Genomic DNA, 16920 nt, shown 5'->3' with positions numbered 1-16920 from the left:
TTTAATTATGGATGAGTATTTATTATATTGATTTTACAGTATAATTTGTTTTTTTAAAAGTACAATCCTCAAATGATTTTAGTAAATTTTTCTTAAAATATATGTATTTCGAAGCTTTCGGTAAATTAAAAAAATATATATATATTTTCAACAGTTATTGCAAACGTGGAACTTACAATATCATACTGAAAGTTGGATGAGTTCATCAAATAAAAACATACAAGAAATGTTAACATTAAATATCAATATCATTTATTAGTAGTTTGCTTAGTTTTTTATTTATCTGTGTACTTTTTTAATACGATTATCTGAAATTTGTCTTGCAGATATCTATTAATATACATTTTTCTTTGTGGCTTTTCTTTGACTTGTTATTAAAGATATGTATGTACTGTACATAACTTATATAAAGATTGGAAATGTTTCTTCATGATGATAAAATTCAGATAATTAGAAATCTGAAAATTTTATGTATAAATGTTTGATCAGACGTTTTAATGGCAAAATATAAATTTAATTGAAGATAAATGTTTTGCTTTGTACTTCTATTTGTATATGAAAATTCTAACTCTAAAAACTATACACTTTAGAAATTATGTTTACATATTATAATACTTTCTGACCAAAGTTTTAAATCTAAATATTTTTTATACACTTCTAAATGTTTAAAAATCATTTTTAAATTAGTATCTTAGTATTGTTAATAATATAAAACATGGAGTAATATATTTTGCATTTGATTGATTAATTTTTTTAAAATTCAGATTAAATTAAATTATAGAAAATTTATATTATTATATAATATAAATGACTATATTTTCTTATTTCTATGCAATTTAAGAATTTCATTCAGATAATTTTTAGTGTTATTATTTTAATATTCTTTATTGAAAAATAAAAAGAATAAATTGATTAATAAATTATTTCAGATTTGATATGTGTGTATTTAAAGAAAAGCTGTTGTTTTTTTTTTTTTTTTTTTTTGTAATTAACAAACAGCTTTTATAGTTGCTGAAATTTATTATAATTTTATTTTTTAATATTCTGTTTTATCTAATTGGTGGAATATGCTAAAATGTTAAATTGCTTAGTAAATTTAAATTGACTGTATAAGGGTTATTGCTTGCTATTCCACCAGCTTTATTTTATTTATTTTGTGGAGCCAGTCTTTTAAATTTGTTATTCTGTCTTTAAATGTATTCCTGTTATACAACAGGACTGAAATTTGTCTCTCTTGTGCTTTGCAGAGTGTCCAACCTGGAACCCCCATGATTAATGTGAGTGTTTTTACACCATCTAGCCAAACTAATTTCTCCTCACTAACATCCTTTTTTTTATTATTTTTTTAATGCTTTAAAATTAAATTGTTGTTGTGTGAAAACAGCAAGCAGTAACCCTTTCTATTTTCTTGCATGTTTTTTTATATTAACACTAACTTTTTAAAATTAAATGAAATTTGCTATAAATTTAAATTTGTTAATGATGCTATCTAAGATATTTTAGAGAAAAATATTTTTGACTTTATAAAAATTATTGTTTTTCAAAAATAAAATAGAATTTATCTTGCAAACAAATTGAGGTTAAACGTAGACCAAGTTAAAGAAAACTATTCTTACTTTAGAAGAATGAATGCTATCTAAATTACAACTAAATAATATATATATATATATTTTCCTTTTTTATTACAAATTGAAGTTGTTTAAAATCACTTACAAAGATATTTTTCTCTTAAGTAATGTAATATAAATAATAATAGTAATTTTTCTTTTCACTTTTATTAACTTAATAATTATTAAATAAATAAATAAACTATTTTATATTTTTAATTAATGACTAGATTTATTAAATATTTTTTTTATTTAAAAATTATGTAAGAATAGAAATTAAAAGCCTAGTTTTTAATAATTTTTAATATGCAATTGATGAATTATTAACATAAATTAATAAATTTAAAAAGTTTTTTAAAATAAATATGCAAGTTTTTATATAAACATACCTTCATTAGTACCAAAGAGTATATATAGTCTATTCATATTTGGTTGATTAGAATTTTGTCAGTTGGCTTCAGTAAATAATAGAACAAGACATTATCAGACAAAAAAAAAATTCCTTGGCTGTTCTAATTTGTTTTTAGTAAGCAAGTAATTTGCCCTTAAATATTTTATATTCTGGACATAAAGCAAACCAGGAACATAATTTGTGATCCTTTAAAATTTTTACATGATATTTTAATTCGTTAAATAAAAGTTTAGCTTTATATCTGTTGTTAATACATTTGTTGCCAGTTGATGTGATTTTGTGTTGTGTGACCTTTGTTACAATGTGCCAATGATGCACTTTTGCATCATCTGAAAACTGAAATTTTTAGTAAATGGCACATGCAACATTTTTTGGATATTATTTATTTATGCCTGGAAGTGCGAGAAACACTTTTAAGTTTATACAGTATGTTATTGCTTGGTTTCTTAGTTTCCCAGCAAAATAATTTTAGTAGTCTTTTATTATTTGTCCTCTGATAAGTGCAATGACTCAATTTTGTTGTCATATATAATTACATAAAGATTGCTTGAAATGAATTAGCGTATTTGATGCAATTTTGCCTTATGTGAGTGGCACTGAACATGTTAAGGGAGATTATTTCAGAAATTAAACTTTTTTAGTTTGTATTTTTTCAAAATACAACAAAAATATAGATTAATATATTAAACAAATTTTATGTAAATTATATAATTTTAGAAATTAGGATTTATCTGAACATTTTTAAATCATTAAATAGTTTATAAATTTGAAAAATATATTATATAAAAAGTTTCTCTTTTATACTTCTCTTCTATTTGTACAAGAATTCTAACTCTAAAAAGTGGTTGTTCTGAATATATAATATTTAATCATTTCAATTTTATACTTGGTAACATTTAAATTATTTGATATCTATATAAACTTCATAATTTTTGAAGTTTTCAGATAATAAAATAAATTAATTCTACATAGATAAAATTATTATGTAAGAACTTTAAAGTTAGGCTCTCAAATATTATTTACTGCATAACGTTAATATTAGTACATCTTTAGTTATTGAAGTATAAAACTGTGAATGGACTTTAGGAATTTCCTGTATGTCCTTCTTATATTAATTAAGTTTATATTTATATGATAGAAATCTCAAATCTCAGTAACCTATAATTTGATCTTTTGTTTTGGTCAATTTGTCCTTGATTCAGTTATATGTTGTTGATAGTAATGATTCAGTGTTGGACAGGAAAAAAGTAAAGGAATATTTCTTAAATTTATATATTTCCATAAGTAGAACATATGCAAAAATTATATTAATTGAAATGTACTTTCATGTATTTTGAATTTGAATATATTCCATTTTCATCAGGATTTTAAAAGCTGTTAAATTTGAATAAAGATATATAAATGCAAAGTTTGAGAACAACAGCTGAAAAGATTTTTCTTGCAATGAATTTCATTAAACAAAGATTTATAATAAATTTACTATTAATCAAAAATAAGTATCACTTCTAGTTTAAAGCTATAAATATTTTCATTATAATTGTATAAAATTGTTAAAACTTTCTAATGTAATAAAATAAAAATGAAATAATAACCTGAATAACATATTATAATTGCTAACAAAAATTAATAAAATTTGTTTGCAGAAAATGTTTTCACATAAGAATAAAACTTCAGAATTTGATTCTATGGCTTCTTTAGAACATAGTCTATTTCGTATTAAGTGTGTAAAGATGTAAATGATATTCTTACAATGTACCAAAAGATATTTATAAACAGAATCACAGGAAATTAATAATCATGAAGTTAAATTTTAATAATTATTGATATTTTTTTCTTTGTCCAAATTATAATTAATTATTTGCATTTTTGATCAGTATGATCAAAATATCTTCCTAATATAATAATAAAAATGTATAATGCAATTTTCTGTTAAAGTTTGATAAATTTCTTTTATTATATAACACTTAGGAAGCAACACTGCATTATAGAAACATAATAGGAAACTGCATTTGATTATATAGCTTAATTTTTTTGGATTATTGGACAAATAGCTTAACAATTGACTTTTTAAGTTAATTAAACAAATATGATAACAAAGGAAATAAATTAAAATGCACATTTTTTTAAATTTTATTTTAGTCTATTTAGTTTTAACTTTGTTTTGTTAAATTTGAAAGATTAATTGGTATTTTATTTATGTATTCTGAATGCTATTAATTAAGACAAGTATTTTATGTAACATGAAAAACAAAAGTTTATGCTTTTGAATATATACAATAACAGCGTGATTATATTTAAAGGACAGTCACACCACAGATCATAGGTTGACATACTGATATTCTTTATCTGTTTTTTTCCTCCAAAATGTACACTTCAGACTTAAAGTCCCTCTTTAATTGGAGTGAATACTACCCTAGAGTAAAATTGTTTCTACTATGTTACATTATAAAAGTGATCAAATATATATATTTTTTTTCATAAAAGCAAGAATTTACTCACATTATAGTATAGAACAAATGTCAAACAATGGTGTACATATTTCAGTAATTAAAAAATCTTAAAAAAGTATGCCCAATCATACTGGTATATATAACAATATAAAGCATTTGATGACATGGCTTCCTATAACAAACATGATTTTGTAGTGAAATTAATCTCTCATTAAAGAAAGTTCTGCATTATGGAATAAGAGGAAAAGACTATATAGTAAATTGGTTATGATCTGTGATTTGACACTTAAAGCTGCAAGTAAATAAAAATACCAGTAACGTGGCTCTTCTGCAACATGGTTTTGCTCTAACACTGTTCGAAAATTTGAGAAATTTTCCTTACAGAGTTTCACAACTTTTAAGTGCAAACTCTAATATTCGATATATTTTCTTTTATTCAAGTAAGCATGTTTGTTGTCTCAAATTTTCCCATAGATTTTAGAATATTGAAATTTTCTATTAGTTTTATGTCTTTCATCAGGTTTACTTTAATGAAAACTGATAGTGCAATTTGTTTCTTCCTTGTCCTAGCTTTCTTATTAACCAGGTGTTGTCGTTGCTTTCAGACTTTAGCCCTTAAGACTGTCATTGTGTTTTCTTTTTATACATTAATTGTCATATTTAGTAAAATTTATTTAAACATTTTAGGTAAATTTTAGTAAACTTTTTTAATCCTAGGTAAGTAATCATCCATAAAAATGATGAACAAAACGTGATGGTATCTCAGTACTTGAACTGTTCCCAACTCGAACAATTCAGTATTCTAACACAAATTCTGGAAAACAAATTGCTCGGTCCTCGATTGAACAAACACGAACCACTAGAACAAATTTTCAATTGATAACATATTTTTATTTTGTCATACATAAAAGACTTTTATGGTAAAATTATTAAAAAAAATGAAGACATTGCTGATATTTCTGATAAAGATCAATAAAAAAGCTCAGATGATGATGATAATTTGTAAACAGAAAACCCTCTTGTTTAACTAAAATTAATACTAATGCATAATACAGTACTTTTAATTGTGATTGTTAGTTAATCATTGATTATTAAAGCAATCAATAATTTATTTCCAAACACATTTCTCTTAGTAACGAAAGGAATAGTATATTTTTGTTAACTTTCGGAACCTAACTCCCTGTTTTATATTAGTCCTTTGTTTCGTATAGTACGGATTCTCATAACATGACACTTTTTTTGGAATGTAACTACCATGTTATACAAGGAATATCTGTAGTTCTAAAATCCATTGGCAGTTTTTTACTTCAATCACTAAAGATGTATAAATATTAAAACTATGCAATAAATAATATTTGGCAACCTAACAAAATAATTGCACAGATAAAATTATTATATAAAAACTTTAAAAGTTAGGCTCTCAAATATATTTACTATATAGTTTTAACATTTCTACGTCTTTAGTTATTGAACTATAAAACTGTATCGACTTTAGGACTTTCCTGTATGTCTTTCTTATATTAAGTTTATATTTATATGGTAAAAAATGATCGACTGCAATCATTTTTGAAGCATGTCTGATGATATTTGACAAGATTTTTAGCCAAATAGAATAATATTTAGTTACTAAATATATAATTTGAGATATTAGGTGTTCCTTTTTTGAACTTTTAATGTTTTGAGTATGCAAATTTAAGGCCCAGTTCTAAAAATTTGTATTTTTTACGTTTATTTTTATTCTCATCAGTTTTATTGTTCTTTTCATCCTCAGATATTCTATCAATGTTTGTAATTTTAATATTCAACAGCCTGTGTTGCTTTTTTAATTTGAATTAAATAGACTATTTTTACAAATGTGATGATAAGGGATACAATAAAAATATGATTTTTATTAAAATTATATCTACAGGCATACGTGCATGCATAGCCTCTATAGGTCACTTCTCTTCAAAATTTTTGTCAGTACTTTTCAAGAACTAAATGCATACTGTTGTTAATGTCTATCATTGACAGTGATAAATGAATAAAATGTTTAAAAATGTAATAAACTATTCATTTATATACTGTAATTTTATGTGGTTAAGTTGTCATGGCATATAACCAACTAAAAATTGCTAAAACTGAAAATCTTAGCAAAACTTGCATTCATATTTACTTTACATCTCTAAAGTGGCCTTGAAAACATGACACTGGTATGCAGTTTAGGCAATATCATATCAAACAGTTTTTCTATTTCACTTCTATTGACAGTTTATTGTAAATTATAAAGTTAATTATAAAAATTATAAAATGAGTGAAATGGAAAAAACAAGGTATTTAAAGTGTAAATTGCATAAGTATTGAAAATACAAATGGCTGCTGAATAAGAAAATTTTTATTTATTTATCAAATAATTATAATAATAATAATAAAATGAAAAACAAACCATATCCAATCACAGATTTGAGAGGTTATGATCACTCAGTTTACTATAGAAAACATACATTAAATTTAACAATCAGTTTTTAATTAGTTCTTTAAGAGAGGGATATAGTACTGGAAATCTATTAGCTTTCAAGATACCACTGCCTAAATTTCAGCTGTTAATTAATGGCTCTGAACTGAAATTTATTCTTTCTGATATTAATCAATGTTGTTTGACATGTATTTGTTTCTTAACATGAATTGAACAGGGCATAGAAAATGAACAGGAGAGGCATGTATACAAAATGTGTGTCTTTGATGCCTTCAGAAGAAATCACTAGAACAAAGTAAGAAATCTTTAGAAAATGCAAAATTCTGAGTTTAGACAAAGGAGTTGTCTGACAAGTTCATAATTACAAGTTAAAATTGACAGATAATTCACTTTTGTTTTTCAATTGACTTTTAAATACAGATAACTGTGGGTGTCCACATAAAATTGCAGTAGTTTAAAAAAATTTTAACAATCTTTTTAATTTATGAAGTATTTGTGCAATATAATTTTGATCTTTATTATCAATTTTAGATTAGGGTATTTATATAAATGTTTTAGTTAAATACATATAACTACATTTTTATTTATAACAGATGATTGTTTTCTGTGGCATATTTTTATTTATAGAATTCAGTATTAATTTTTCTTTCTGTGAAAATTATCTATATATGACATTTTTTGAACATTTACAGTAAGCATTTTCACTGGAAACACAATCGTTTTTAACCTGGCTTGTGCACAGGGTTTTTAAAAGGATGGGGTTTTAAAAAAACATTATTTTTTCATAACATAATTTGTGTGCCTGTATTATAAAAATCAATAAACTAACACAATGCAGTAGACTAGGTGAATTGAATGAATTTGTATATAAGTTTTATATATATATATATAAAAGTTGAAAATCATTAAAAACAACTTTATTGATAGTCTAGTTATCTTCTGGTTCAGCAATAGATATACTATTAAATGTTTAACTTTTTCAAATTTAAGAAACTCAAATTGAAGAACAGTTATTTAATTGCCCATTACAATTGTGGCAGGTTTATTAGCTACAAAGAAATAATTTCTGTAATATCACAAAAATTATATATTTAGACATTTATATAGTTAGATTTTTAAAAATATATATATACAATAATACCCCGAGTTATGTAAGTAATGCGGACCGTAGACCTTTACGTAAGTCGAATTTGTAAATTGCTTAAGAGTAATTACGTAATTAATAACTCAATACTGTATTTATTAGTATATGTGTACTGTACATATTATTTATTATTTTTTTGTATGAAAGAATTGTTTACGAGAAAAGTGTCCGGTACACTTGCATACGTGCTTACAATTAGACCGAAAAATAAAGCATTAACAGAGCAATAAAGTAATAGATCAGTACAGTGCGAGAGAGAGAGAGAATGAATGAATGAATGTTTAAAATAGAATAAATCTTTGTAAAATTACATGTTACTCAACTCAGATTTTTTCCAAATTTTTGAGACTTACATTTTCCGTAAATCGTGCGTAACGTAACTCGGGTATTACTTTATTTTATTTGTCTGTAAATAAATAAATAGCTAGTTTTGCTTAGATCAGTATTATTTAGGATACAAATTTTATATACCAATAGTGTTAGAATATGGGCTTCCAATATGGCAATATGTTGACTTGTTAAGATTAAAACTGTAATCAGCTTTCAAAGCTGGTTATACTTGATCTAGCCAAATAATCTGGTTTTCACTAGTAACAAAATAAAGTTTTGTAAATTTCTCTTTGGAATTTTGAAAATCTTTAATTTCTCCTAAAATCAAAAAGATCTTTAGGCCCTGCTTTCATGGTCTGTATTCTTTCATAACAACATTCCAACTCAAAATCATGATGAATTTTGATAAAATTTTTATTGTAATTTAATATTATATATGTTGTTTCATTTTAAATACATAAAAATACATTTATAGTTGTAGATGTTTTATTTATAACTTTTTCCTGTACATTTTACTCTATACAGAAGAAAAATAAAGTAAATAAAAATTGCAATTGTATTACAAATCTGCTTGAATTATCAATATTTAAAATTTATTCACTATACAAAGAATTAAATAACTAAAAAACCCAGAATTACTGGATGATGATTATTCTTGACAGTATTGTTTTCATTCTGAATTGTTATTTTTATTTTATTAATGATAACATTTGGCAGTAATAGATAGAAGATGGGTAGACTGTTTGAACTGAGAATAGTTTTAAATATTAGTAAGAAATTTTTGTCTGGCTTTAATCATTTTATTTATATAATTTTTTGATACAATTATTGTTTTGTTAGCAGATTTTAAATATTTCTTTTTAAAATTAAAAATTCCATATATTAAAAGAGGAAACTTAATGTCATTGTTTACTTGCTTTAAATTTTTGATGTATGATTAAGAAATGCACTTAAATACATATTTTGAAAAAGTTCATTACTATAAAATATACTTTGTTATGTGGAATTGACTTTAACAAAAACATATTTTAAATTAATTTTGACACAGAATAAACTGATTTTTTTAATCTACCAATGTTTTTGTAACATATTATTTTTTAAAAAAGTATTAAGATTTCAGATATATGCAATATATAGTTATAATTATTATATTGTAAATTGTAAGTAAGTAAAAGTTATATTTTTTCCTAAACTTAGATGTAAGTTTTATTATTGTAGGAGATGATATTGCGACGTAACATTGGTGAAGAAATGATCATTCCTACCTCCCCACCTGGTTCAAATACAGAGTTGCCACCAGCTAATACAACAACAACAGGCATGGATCCATTTTTGGGAGGCAATGACTTTCATGCTCGACAGGAGAGTGGTGACAGTGGTTTGGGCTTGGGCCCAAATTACAGCCTTCCTCACACTCCTGAAGATTTTCTCATGGAAGATAATGAAGATACAGGAAATAATGGTTAGAAATATGTAGATACTTATGATTTTTCTTTAAATCGTTAATCTCTCTTTCATTTACATAGTATTAGTATTGTCTTTGATCCTTAGCCAGAAACTTGCATTTAGCATTTGATTTTTATTTACATATTTTAGTAATTACAAGAGAAATCGTATATATATTTTTTTCCTTGATTTAAAATTTAAAGTTTTTGCAATGACAAATATTAAGTAATTCAGGAACAGAAGATATTTTGTAAATTCTTGACTTAGTCTAAAAACTTTTATATTTGAATTCAAATCATTGCATTATTGAATTTTGAGAGTTGTAATTTCTGATCATTTTTTTGTATTGAACAGAAATGTTATAATAATGTTAAAAATATACTGCAATTTTGGATGGTTAACCCATGGCAACTTATAACTCACAACAGCATACACTCTGCAGAAAAGAATGGAAAAAACCTTCATATAACTCACCCTACCATATACCATTGAAAGTAAGATGCAAGAACCAATACGCAGCTTAGAAGTTTGTTTCAAGCATTAAAATATTGCTTTCTCTGTTCATTTCTGTTAACAAATCATTGTAGATGTGCATAAACAACCAAACTCAAAATATTCTATAATAATCTTACTAATTTCCAGATTCTTTGGACTATCGTTTGGCTAACTATTAATAATTAACCATCTACCTATATAAAAAAATTATTTTATATAAGTAGATGGTTAGAGTGCTATCTTATGCTAACATTAACTAATAATTATTATTTTGAATTAAATCTAGTAAACGAAATCAAAACTAAAGATGAAATTTTTGCTTTATCTTTTAAAACCTGTAATACAAAATCCATTTCACATTAATTAAATGAGCATTTGTATAAAATTTAAAATATTAAATAACTTTCAATCTGAGCATGCAATAGCAAAGACAATAGCTTTAGTGAAGTGCTGTATACACACTAGTATGTTGCTTGTGTATTGTCTTCAATCAAATTAATGGCCAATGGTATATGGTAGGGTGATAAGATAGTCTTAATAGGGAATTGGCTATTGAGAGATACCTCAAATACTGAAAAATTCACCATATGCTAAGTACCATACCACATGCAACAAAGCATCTTCAAATGCACATTCATGAACTGTTCCAGTTATGTAAATTATAAAATAAAAATGTTAAGTGTAAAAATAAATATGATTTAACTAATTTCCTTTGTCCAGTAATAATAATAAAATTATTTTCTGTTTAATTTTTCTGAGTTTATTTTATTATTAATTAATATTACTGGCCAATTGTATAGTGTGAATCAACTTTAACTTATATGCTGATTTTAAATTCTAATCACAACCCACACCCTGTTTTAATGTATAATCGTGAAAAATGTATAAACAGGATTAGACTAGATATATCATAACTTCGGAATTATCTCTTCAAAATTATTTTCTGCGTGATATTTTAACTTTGGTTTTATAATGGATAAAGTAAATGGAATATTATGTTTTTCATTTACATGTTTTCACACTTATAAAGTGCAGTAAAGTACAAAAAAATATGATGTATAAGTGGAAAAATTTAAAGCAATTATTTAAAAAAGTGAAGAAGCAAATTATGTATTCACTTCAGATAAGTCCATCGACAGTGAATTGCCAGCAAATGCAATAAGCAAATGAATAATACATAATGTGCAATGCTGTTTCTGACAAGTTTTCACTTTCCATGTTTTTGTAGTGAGAACCAATTTTGCTTAATGAATAAAAATCAATCTCTGGTTTCTCATTTGCTCTCACTATTTGATGTCAGTATGAGCTAACCTTTAGAATAACTCTTCATTCTTTCATGTGACTGAAGTTTCATTGGAAGGAAACAACTGATGTCATATATTGTAACAGTTTCTTGTTTTTCAATGGACTTGACAATCTATTGAAAAGCACAAAAAAAAAAACAAAATTTTTCCAATTTTTTAAAAGTATATTTAATTTCATACTGTTTTATATGTTATTCAAATGTATTATACTTGTAATAAATTGAAACTTCTTTATTAATAATGACATGTCACAAATTAATATTGTATTGTACAACTATATTCACTCTGAAATCAGTTCAAAAGTAGTTTCACTTGGACATTTTTCTCACTTATACAATCAAACTCTATACATTTTTCAGGGAAATTGGTTAAAATATTTTATATGTATTTTAAAATTTACATATATAAACTGATCTAAATTTTATATTTATTTCTTTTGCATTAGAATACAGTTATATTATTGATTTCAGATACAGTACAGCAAAACAATGATTTAGGATTTGATAGTCTTCAAAGCTCAAATTTGGACCTTGGTACTGAAAATATGGATTCAGATGATTTAGTTCCAAGTTTGCAGGTAATAAAATATTATAAAGTTTCAACTTAATCAATTCTGTAAAATGTGATATCAATATATTTTTTTAAAATATTAATAATAATTAATTTTTCAGGAAGAATTAAATGCCGACATATTATCTGATGTTGAAGCATTGTTAGATTCACCAAATAAAGACAGTGTTTTGACATGGTTGTAAGAAGAAAAAATTGCCGTTCACTGTTAGTGAGAACATCGTGTTTCTTCTAATTCAAAGAAAAGGAAAGGAAAAAGTTACAGATCATCGTCATGTTCCATTTTTAATAAAACTGTGCTCTTCATAATGGTGGCAGCCGAAATGACTTCTGGGAAATATTTAGTAAAGATTAACTTGTTAATTGTTACTTTCTCAGTGAAGTTCAAATATTTGTTAAAGCTACGATGAAGCTTGTGTGTTTATTGAAGAGTTGGAACAGTAATCATATTAAGATTCCTTCTCGCTCATGGACATTAACACATACATTACTGTACTATAATGCAAATATGTGCACTTGCAAATGAATTTATATCCTGCTATTTGCATGTGCCTTGTTACTCATATTAATAATTCAAGTGCCTTGCATTATGGCCTTTCATTGTGCCTTTCTTCATTATTAAGAAAATGAGTTATATCAAAGCTTAAAACATTCATGAAAAGTTATTGGTTTTATTTTATCAACTATACTGTTCAAGAATCATCTCTATATTCTTGTTGCATCTTTATTTTTTAAATTTGGGAAGCAGTGGTTTGCTATTTCATACATTTTCCAACAGTGCCTTGTTAGTATTTTCAGTGATAAATCTGCACCTGTTATTTTTTACAATGTAAAATATCAAATAATATTAAGAATACTGAATTACTTTTACTATTGTGTCATACATTAGCAGATTTAATTTAAATATAAATCTTGCAATGCCAAAATTAGCCCTCGACTCTCCAATTATCTCGCAAGTTATTACATAGTCGATTCAAAGCGAATGAAGCCCAAAAGCCTGTTCACTTATAACGTCCTCTGATTTGTAGATTAGTGCCTTTTAATTATTTTAACAAAATTAATAATCAAAAGATATCAGCAATAAACTAGAGGGTATATTATAATCAGTGCCTTAAAAACTAACAAATTGTCAAAGTATATTGATTTTAATCAAATCATAAAAAATGTTTATTCTTTTGTTTAAAATATTGATTGCATATATTAAATCTCTTATCATAAATTTGTTTTTGGATGCTCTTTTTATTTTATACAAGCTTAGTCAATTTGGATGCATATTAGTTATTCCGAGGGACTTTCACACCAATTCATCACTATTTGTGATTTCTACGGGACCTTGAATAAAGATACTTAATTCTTTGTATCTGTCTACTCTTGAAGATTTTAATAAGGATTTTTTACGTGAAAAAGATGAATTTCTCCTTCATTTAAAAAATGACCAAGCCTAATGAATTTCAGAACTTTTATTTATTTATTTTTTTTAAGCATTTTATCAGAAAGTTGTTTATTGTTAGATTTTATGTACAATTGCTCTTTTTCTCAATTTTGTAATGTTGAGTTGAAAAAAGAAGCAAGTTTGACATTACTTTTTATTATTATTATTATTGTGTGGCAGGTGGCTAATTCTGTGTAATGAAATTTATCCTAAATCCATTATTTGGTAGCTATTTTGCAATTGCATATTTGCAGACAGTTCAGTGTCTGCATTAAAACAGCACAAAAAAAAGGGTGCTCTTTTTACTATAAATGGACATCACACAATCTCCATATTAAATAAAGAAATAATGTTTGAAAAATATTTATTTTTTAGTTTAAAAGCTTCTTATTAATCAAGAATACAGAACTACTTTTCTGTTTTCTTGATTTTAATATTCTATTGTTAAATTGTATGCTTAAATGTACATTATAGCCACTAAATATATATGTATAAACTCTACATTTTAAAAAATAATTGCTAAAAGAAGGCTGTAATTCAAAATGGTGACTATCCAATTCTTGTTAGATCCCCTCGTTAGATTTTTACATATCATATCAAGATATTAATATGGGGATAATTGCAAGAGCCATGGAACTAGTCAACCAGTCTTCACTTTTATCAAATGAAATGATTTTTTTTGTTTGTTGATTCTGAAATTCTTTTGTAATAAAGGAAGGGCACTGTGGAAGTCATATTAGGAAGAATCAATTGTGTGAAGACACTCATTTGGATCTGAAACAAAGCCCATTCTGCTTTATTAAAAAGTGCACGATTTTCTAACATATGCATCACTTTTTATATGGTTTCAATCATATTGTTAATAGTTTTTACACGATTAAACTGCCGTCCAACATCAAGCCCGTTGTCAAATTTATGTACGGTTACACTTATTATGTGCATATAACTGTTAATACGTAAAGAATTTATTATATTAGCACATGTTATGTACACCATCCATTTATTTTTTTTTTTTTATACAATGTTCTATTCCAGTGCAATAGTACTGTATTTCTAGCAATCATGACAGTTATGTAACGAGCTTAGGGCTCTGCTAAATAAATGAAATTTTTGCCATGTAACAAGTCTCTTGAAATGAATATAACATATGTACAGATATTGGAGCACTTGTGCCAAAGCTGTGTGGTTGGAGGTACACACGTCTTTGGTGAATGTGTTTTGTGTTGTCTCCTCCGTCAATCATCATGTGATATTTTTATCTTTGTTTGGGAGTTGGGATTTGATTAGATATGCTGTTGTTATAAACTGCTTTGGGTCACGGAAATGCACTTCATTTAGTTTGAAATTTTTGTGCTACTATAGCATAAACATATTAGTTCTATTATAATAGATGCTTCAAAACTTATGTAAATATTATATTGAAAGATTAGCTTCAATATATAACCCTCATGGTGCAGCTCTAATCATATGGTGTTTTAATTTGTCCATGTGTACATAAATAAATGATCATTATCTTTGATTATTTGATTTGTCATTCAAACTACGTTTAGTTGTGATTTTTGTCAATTAAATTTTATTCAGGGATTTCTTAAGTCAGAATGTCATCATTCTTAGGAATATGTAATTTGTGTGCTTATTTCCATTAAATATGCCATTATTATATCATTTTACTTGAGTTTTTTAATATATAATTAAATTAACATAAAATCATATTTATGATTTCAACAGAAATCATGCATTTGCTTTAAAACAGAATAAATAAATAATAAATTATTTAGTTCATATTACTTACTCTACTTCATCACAGTTAGAAACAAACAAAAATTTTTGAAGTAATAGTGCAATTGAAAAAAATCATTTTATAATTAGACACAAACATTTCTATATTAAAATTGAAAATTATTTGTTGAATTTAGATTATTTTGTAGAAATCAATTGCAGTATGTTCCCACTTGAATTTAATTAACAAATTATTTCAAAATTCTTCATATAAACATACAGGGTGTAGACAAGAACATTGCACCAGGCTAATATCCTGCTTCTGTGAATTAGCTAAAAGCGCATCAGAGTGTAGGTAGGTAGTAGTGGGGCTATTTGATGGTGACTATGCCATTGAATAACCCGCTACCGATTACGTATATTCTCGTGCACTTTTAATTTGCATCAGAAGTAAATATAGCCAGGTTCAATTTTGTCTATACCCTATAAATAAGAACTTTCTAATTGGTAATTAATTACTTAATTATTATTTGATTAATAAACAAAACTCTATTAAATTACATTTAATGCTACATATAATAATTTTTTGTTCATCTATGGTATTTAGCACATATATAATTAAACTTATTTAAAATAGTCATAAAATATATTTTTTTTAAATTCAAACTTTTGATTATTCAATACTAGTAATAAATTGTGCAAGTATCAATTATATTTGTTTTTGAATACATGACATTTAGAGTATTACAAAATATAAAATATGATGTATATATTCTATATAATAATGCTGATAATACTTTAAAATAATTTATGTAATATAAATTTAAAAGTTTTTGATATTAAATACTCAGTGTGATGGTAATAAAATAGGGTCAAACTTTCATACAACAATTTGCCTCCGGAAAACGATGAGAATTTATTAAACGTAAAATGCATCAAAAGTAAAAAGAAAACACACAGCATACTGAATTATGTATTTGTATTAATAACAAAATGAACATATGCATTTTCCATGGAGAAATCAAGCAGAAGGTATAGTATCTTTTTTATTGAATTTGAAAAAAAATATCATTATACAAAAACACAGGCAATGATTAATGACTCTTTTTCATTATTCTTTACTTCACAACTGGGTGTATAGGTAGATACTGGGCATCTTTAATATCATTCTTTATTCAGGAGTATCTTACATGCCAATATGTGTTTCGGGCATACGCCCCTCTTCTGTCAGCTTTTTTCTTTAAGACATTTAGTAAAGAAGGTTAACTAATACACACCCTTTTTTAAGATACAGTTACATCCGATGAAGTTATAATTGGGTTAAACAACAACCCTAATATAACATCGAATTTTTATCGGTTCCACGATTTTTACTATACTAGATAATGTTAAAAAACCCACTTGTAATGACATAAAACCCTGTTTTAACGTCAAATTTGAAGCACTCCCAAATTTACAAAATTAGATTACAAATTTTATTTAACAAAGAAAATACTACGTGTTCAGTCCTAGGATTCCTAAAACAACTGTGGTTGGTACTCTCACCACCTGACTGG

General features: G+C 25.3%; 1 protein-coding gene across 2 annotated transcripts in view; it reads left to right on the top strand.

Moving 5' to 3' along the window:
• The window catches only part of yki (Transcriptional coactivator yki), a 96524-nt gene extending 81209 nt beyond the window's left edge, over window positions 1-15315 (top strand). Inside the window, exons 6-9 of one of the 2 annotated variants that reach the window (XM_067287155.1) lie at window positions 1248-1277; window positions 9617-9860; window positions 12114-12220; window positions 12315-15315. In XM_067287155.1, coding sequence (XP_067143256.1) covers window positions 1248-1277; window positions 9617-9860; window positions 12114-12220; window positions 12315-12398 — 465 coding nt within the window. In that variant the 3' untranslated portion in view covers window positions 12399-15315. The remainder of the gene's footprint in view (window positions 1-1247; window positions 1278-9616; window positions 9861-12113; window positions 12221-12314) is intronic. The other variant, XM_067287156.1, reaches the window with a different exon arrangement.
• The last annotated feature ends 1605 nt before the right edge of the window (window positions 15316-16920 follow it).

This window comes from Centruroides vittatus, unplaced genomic scaffold (genome assembly GCF_030686945.1).
Source record: "Centruroides vittatus isolate TY-2023 unplaced genomic scaffold, ASM3068694v2 scaffold_435, whole genome shotgun sequence".
Taxonomy (NCBI): domain Eukaryota; kingdom Metazoa; phylum Arthropoda; class Arachnida; order Scorpiones; family Buthidae; genus Centruroides; species Centruroides vittatus.
Note: the sequence above shows the minus strand (reverse complement) of the source record. Positions and strands in the feature narration are given on the sequence as shown.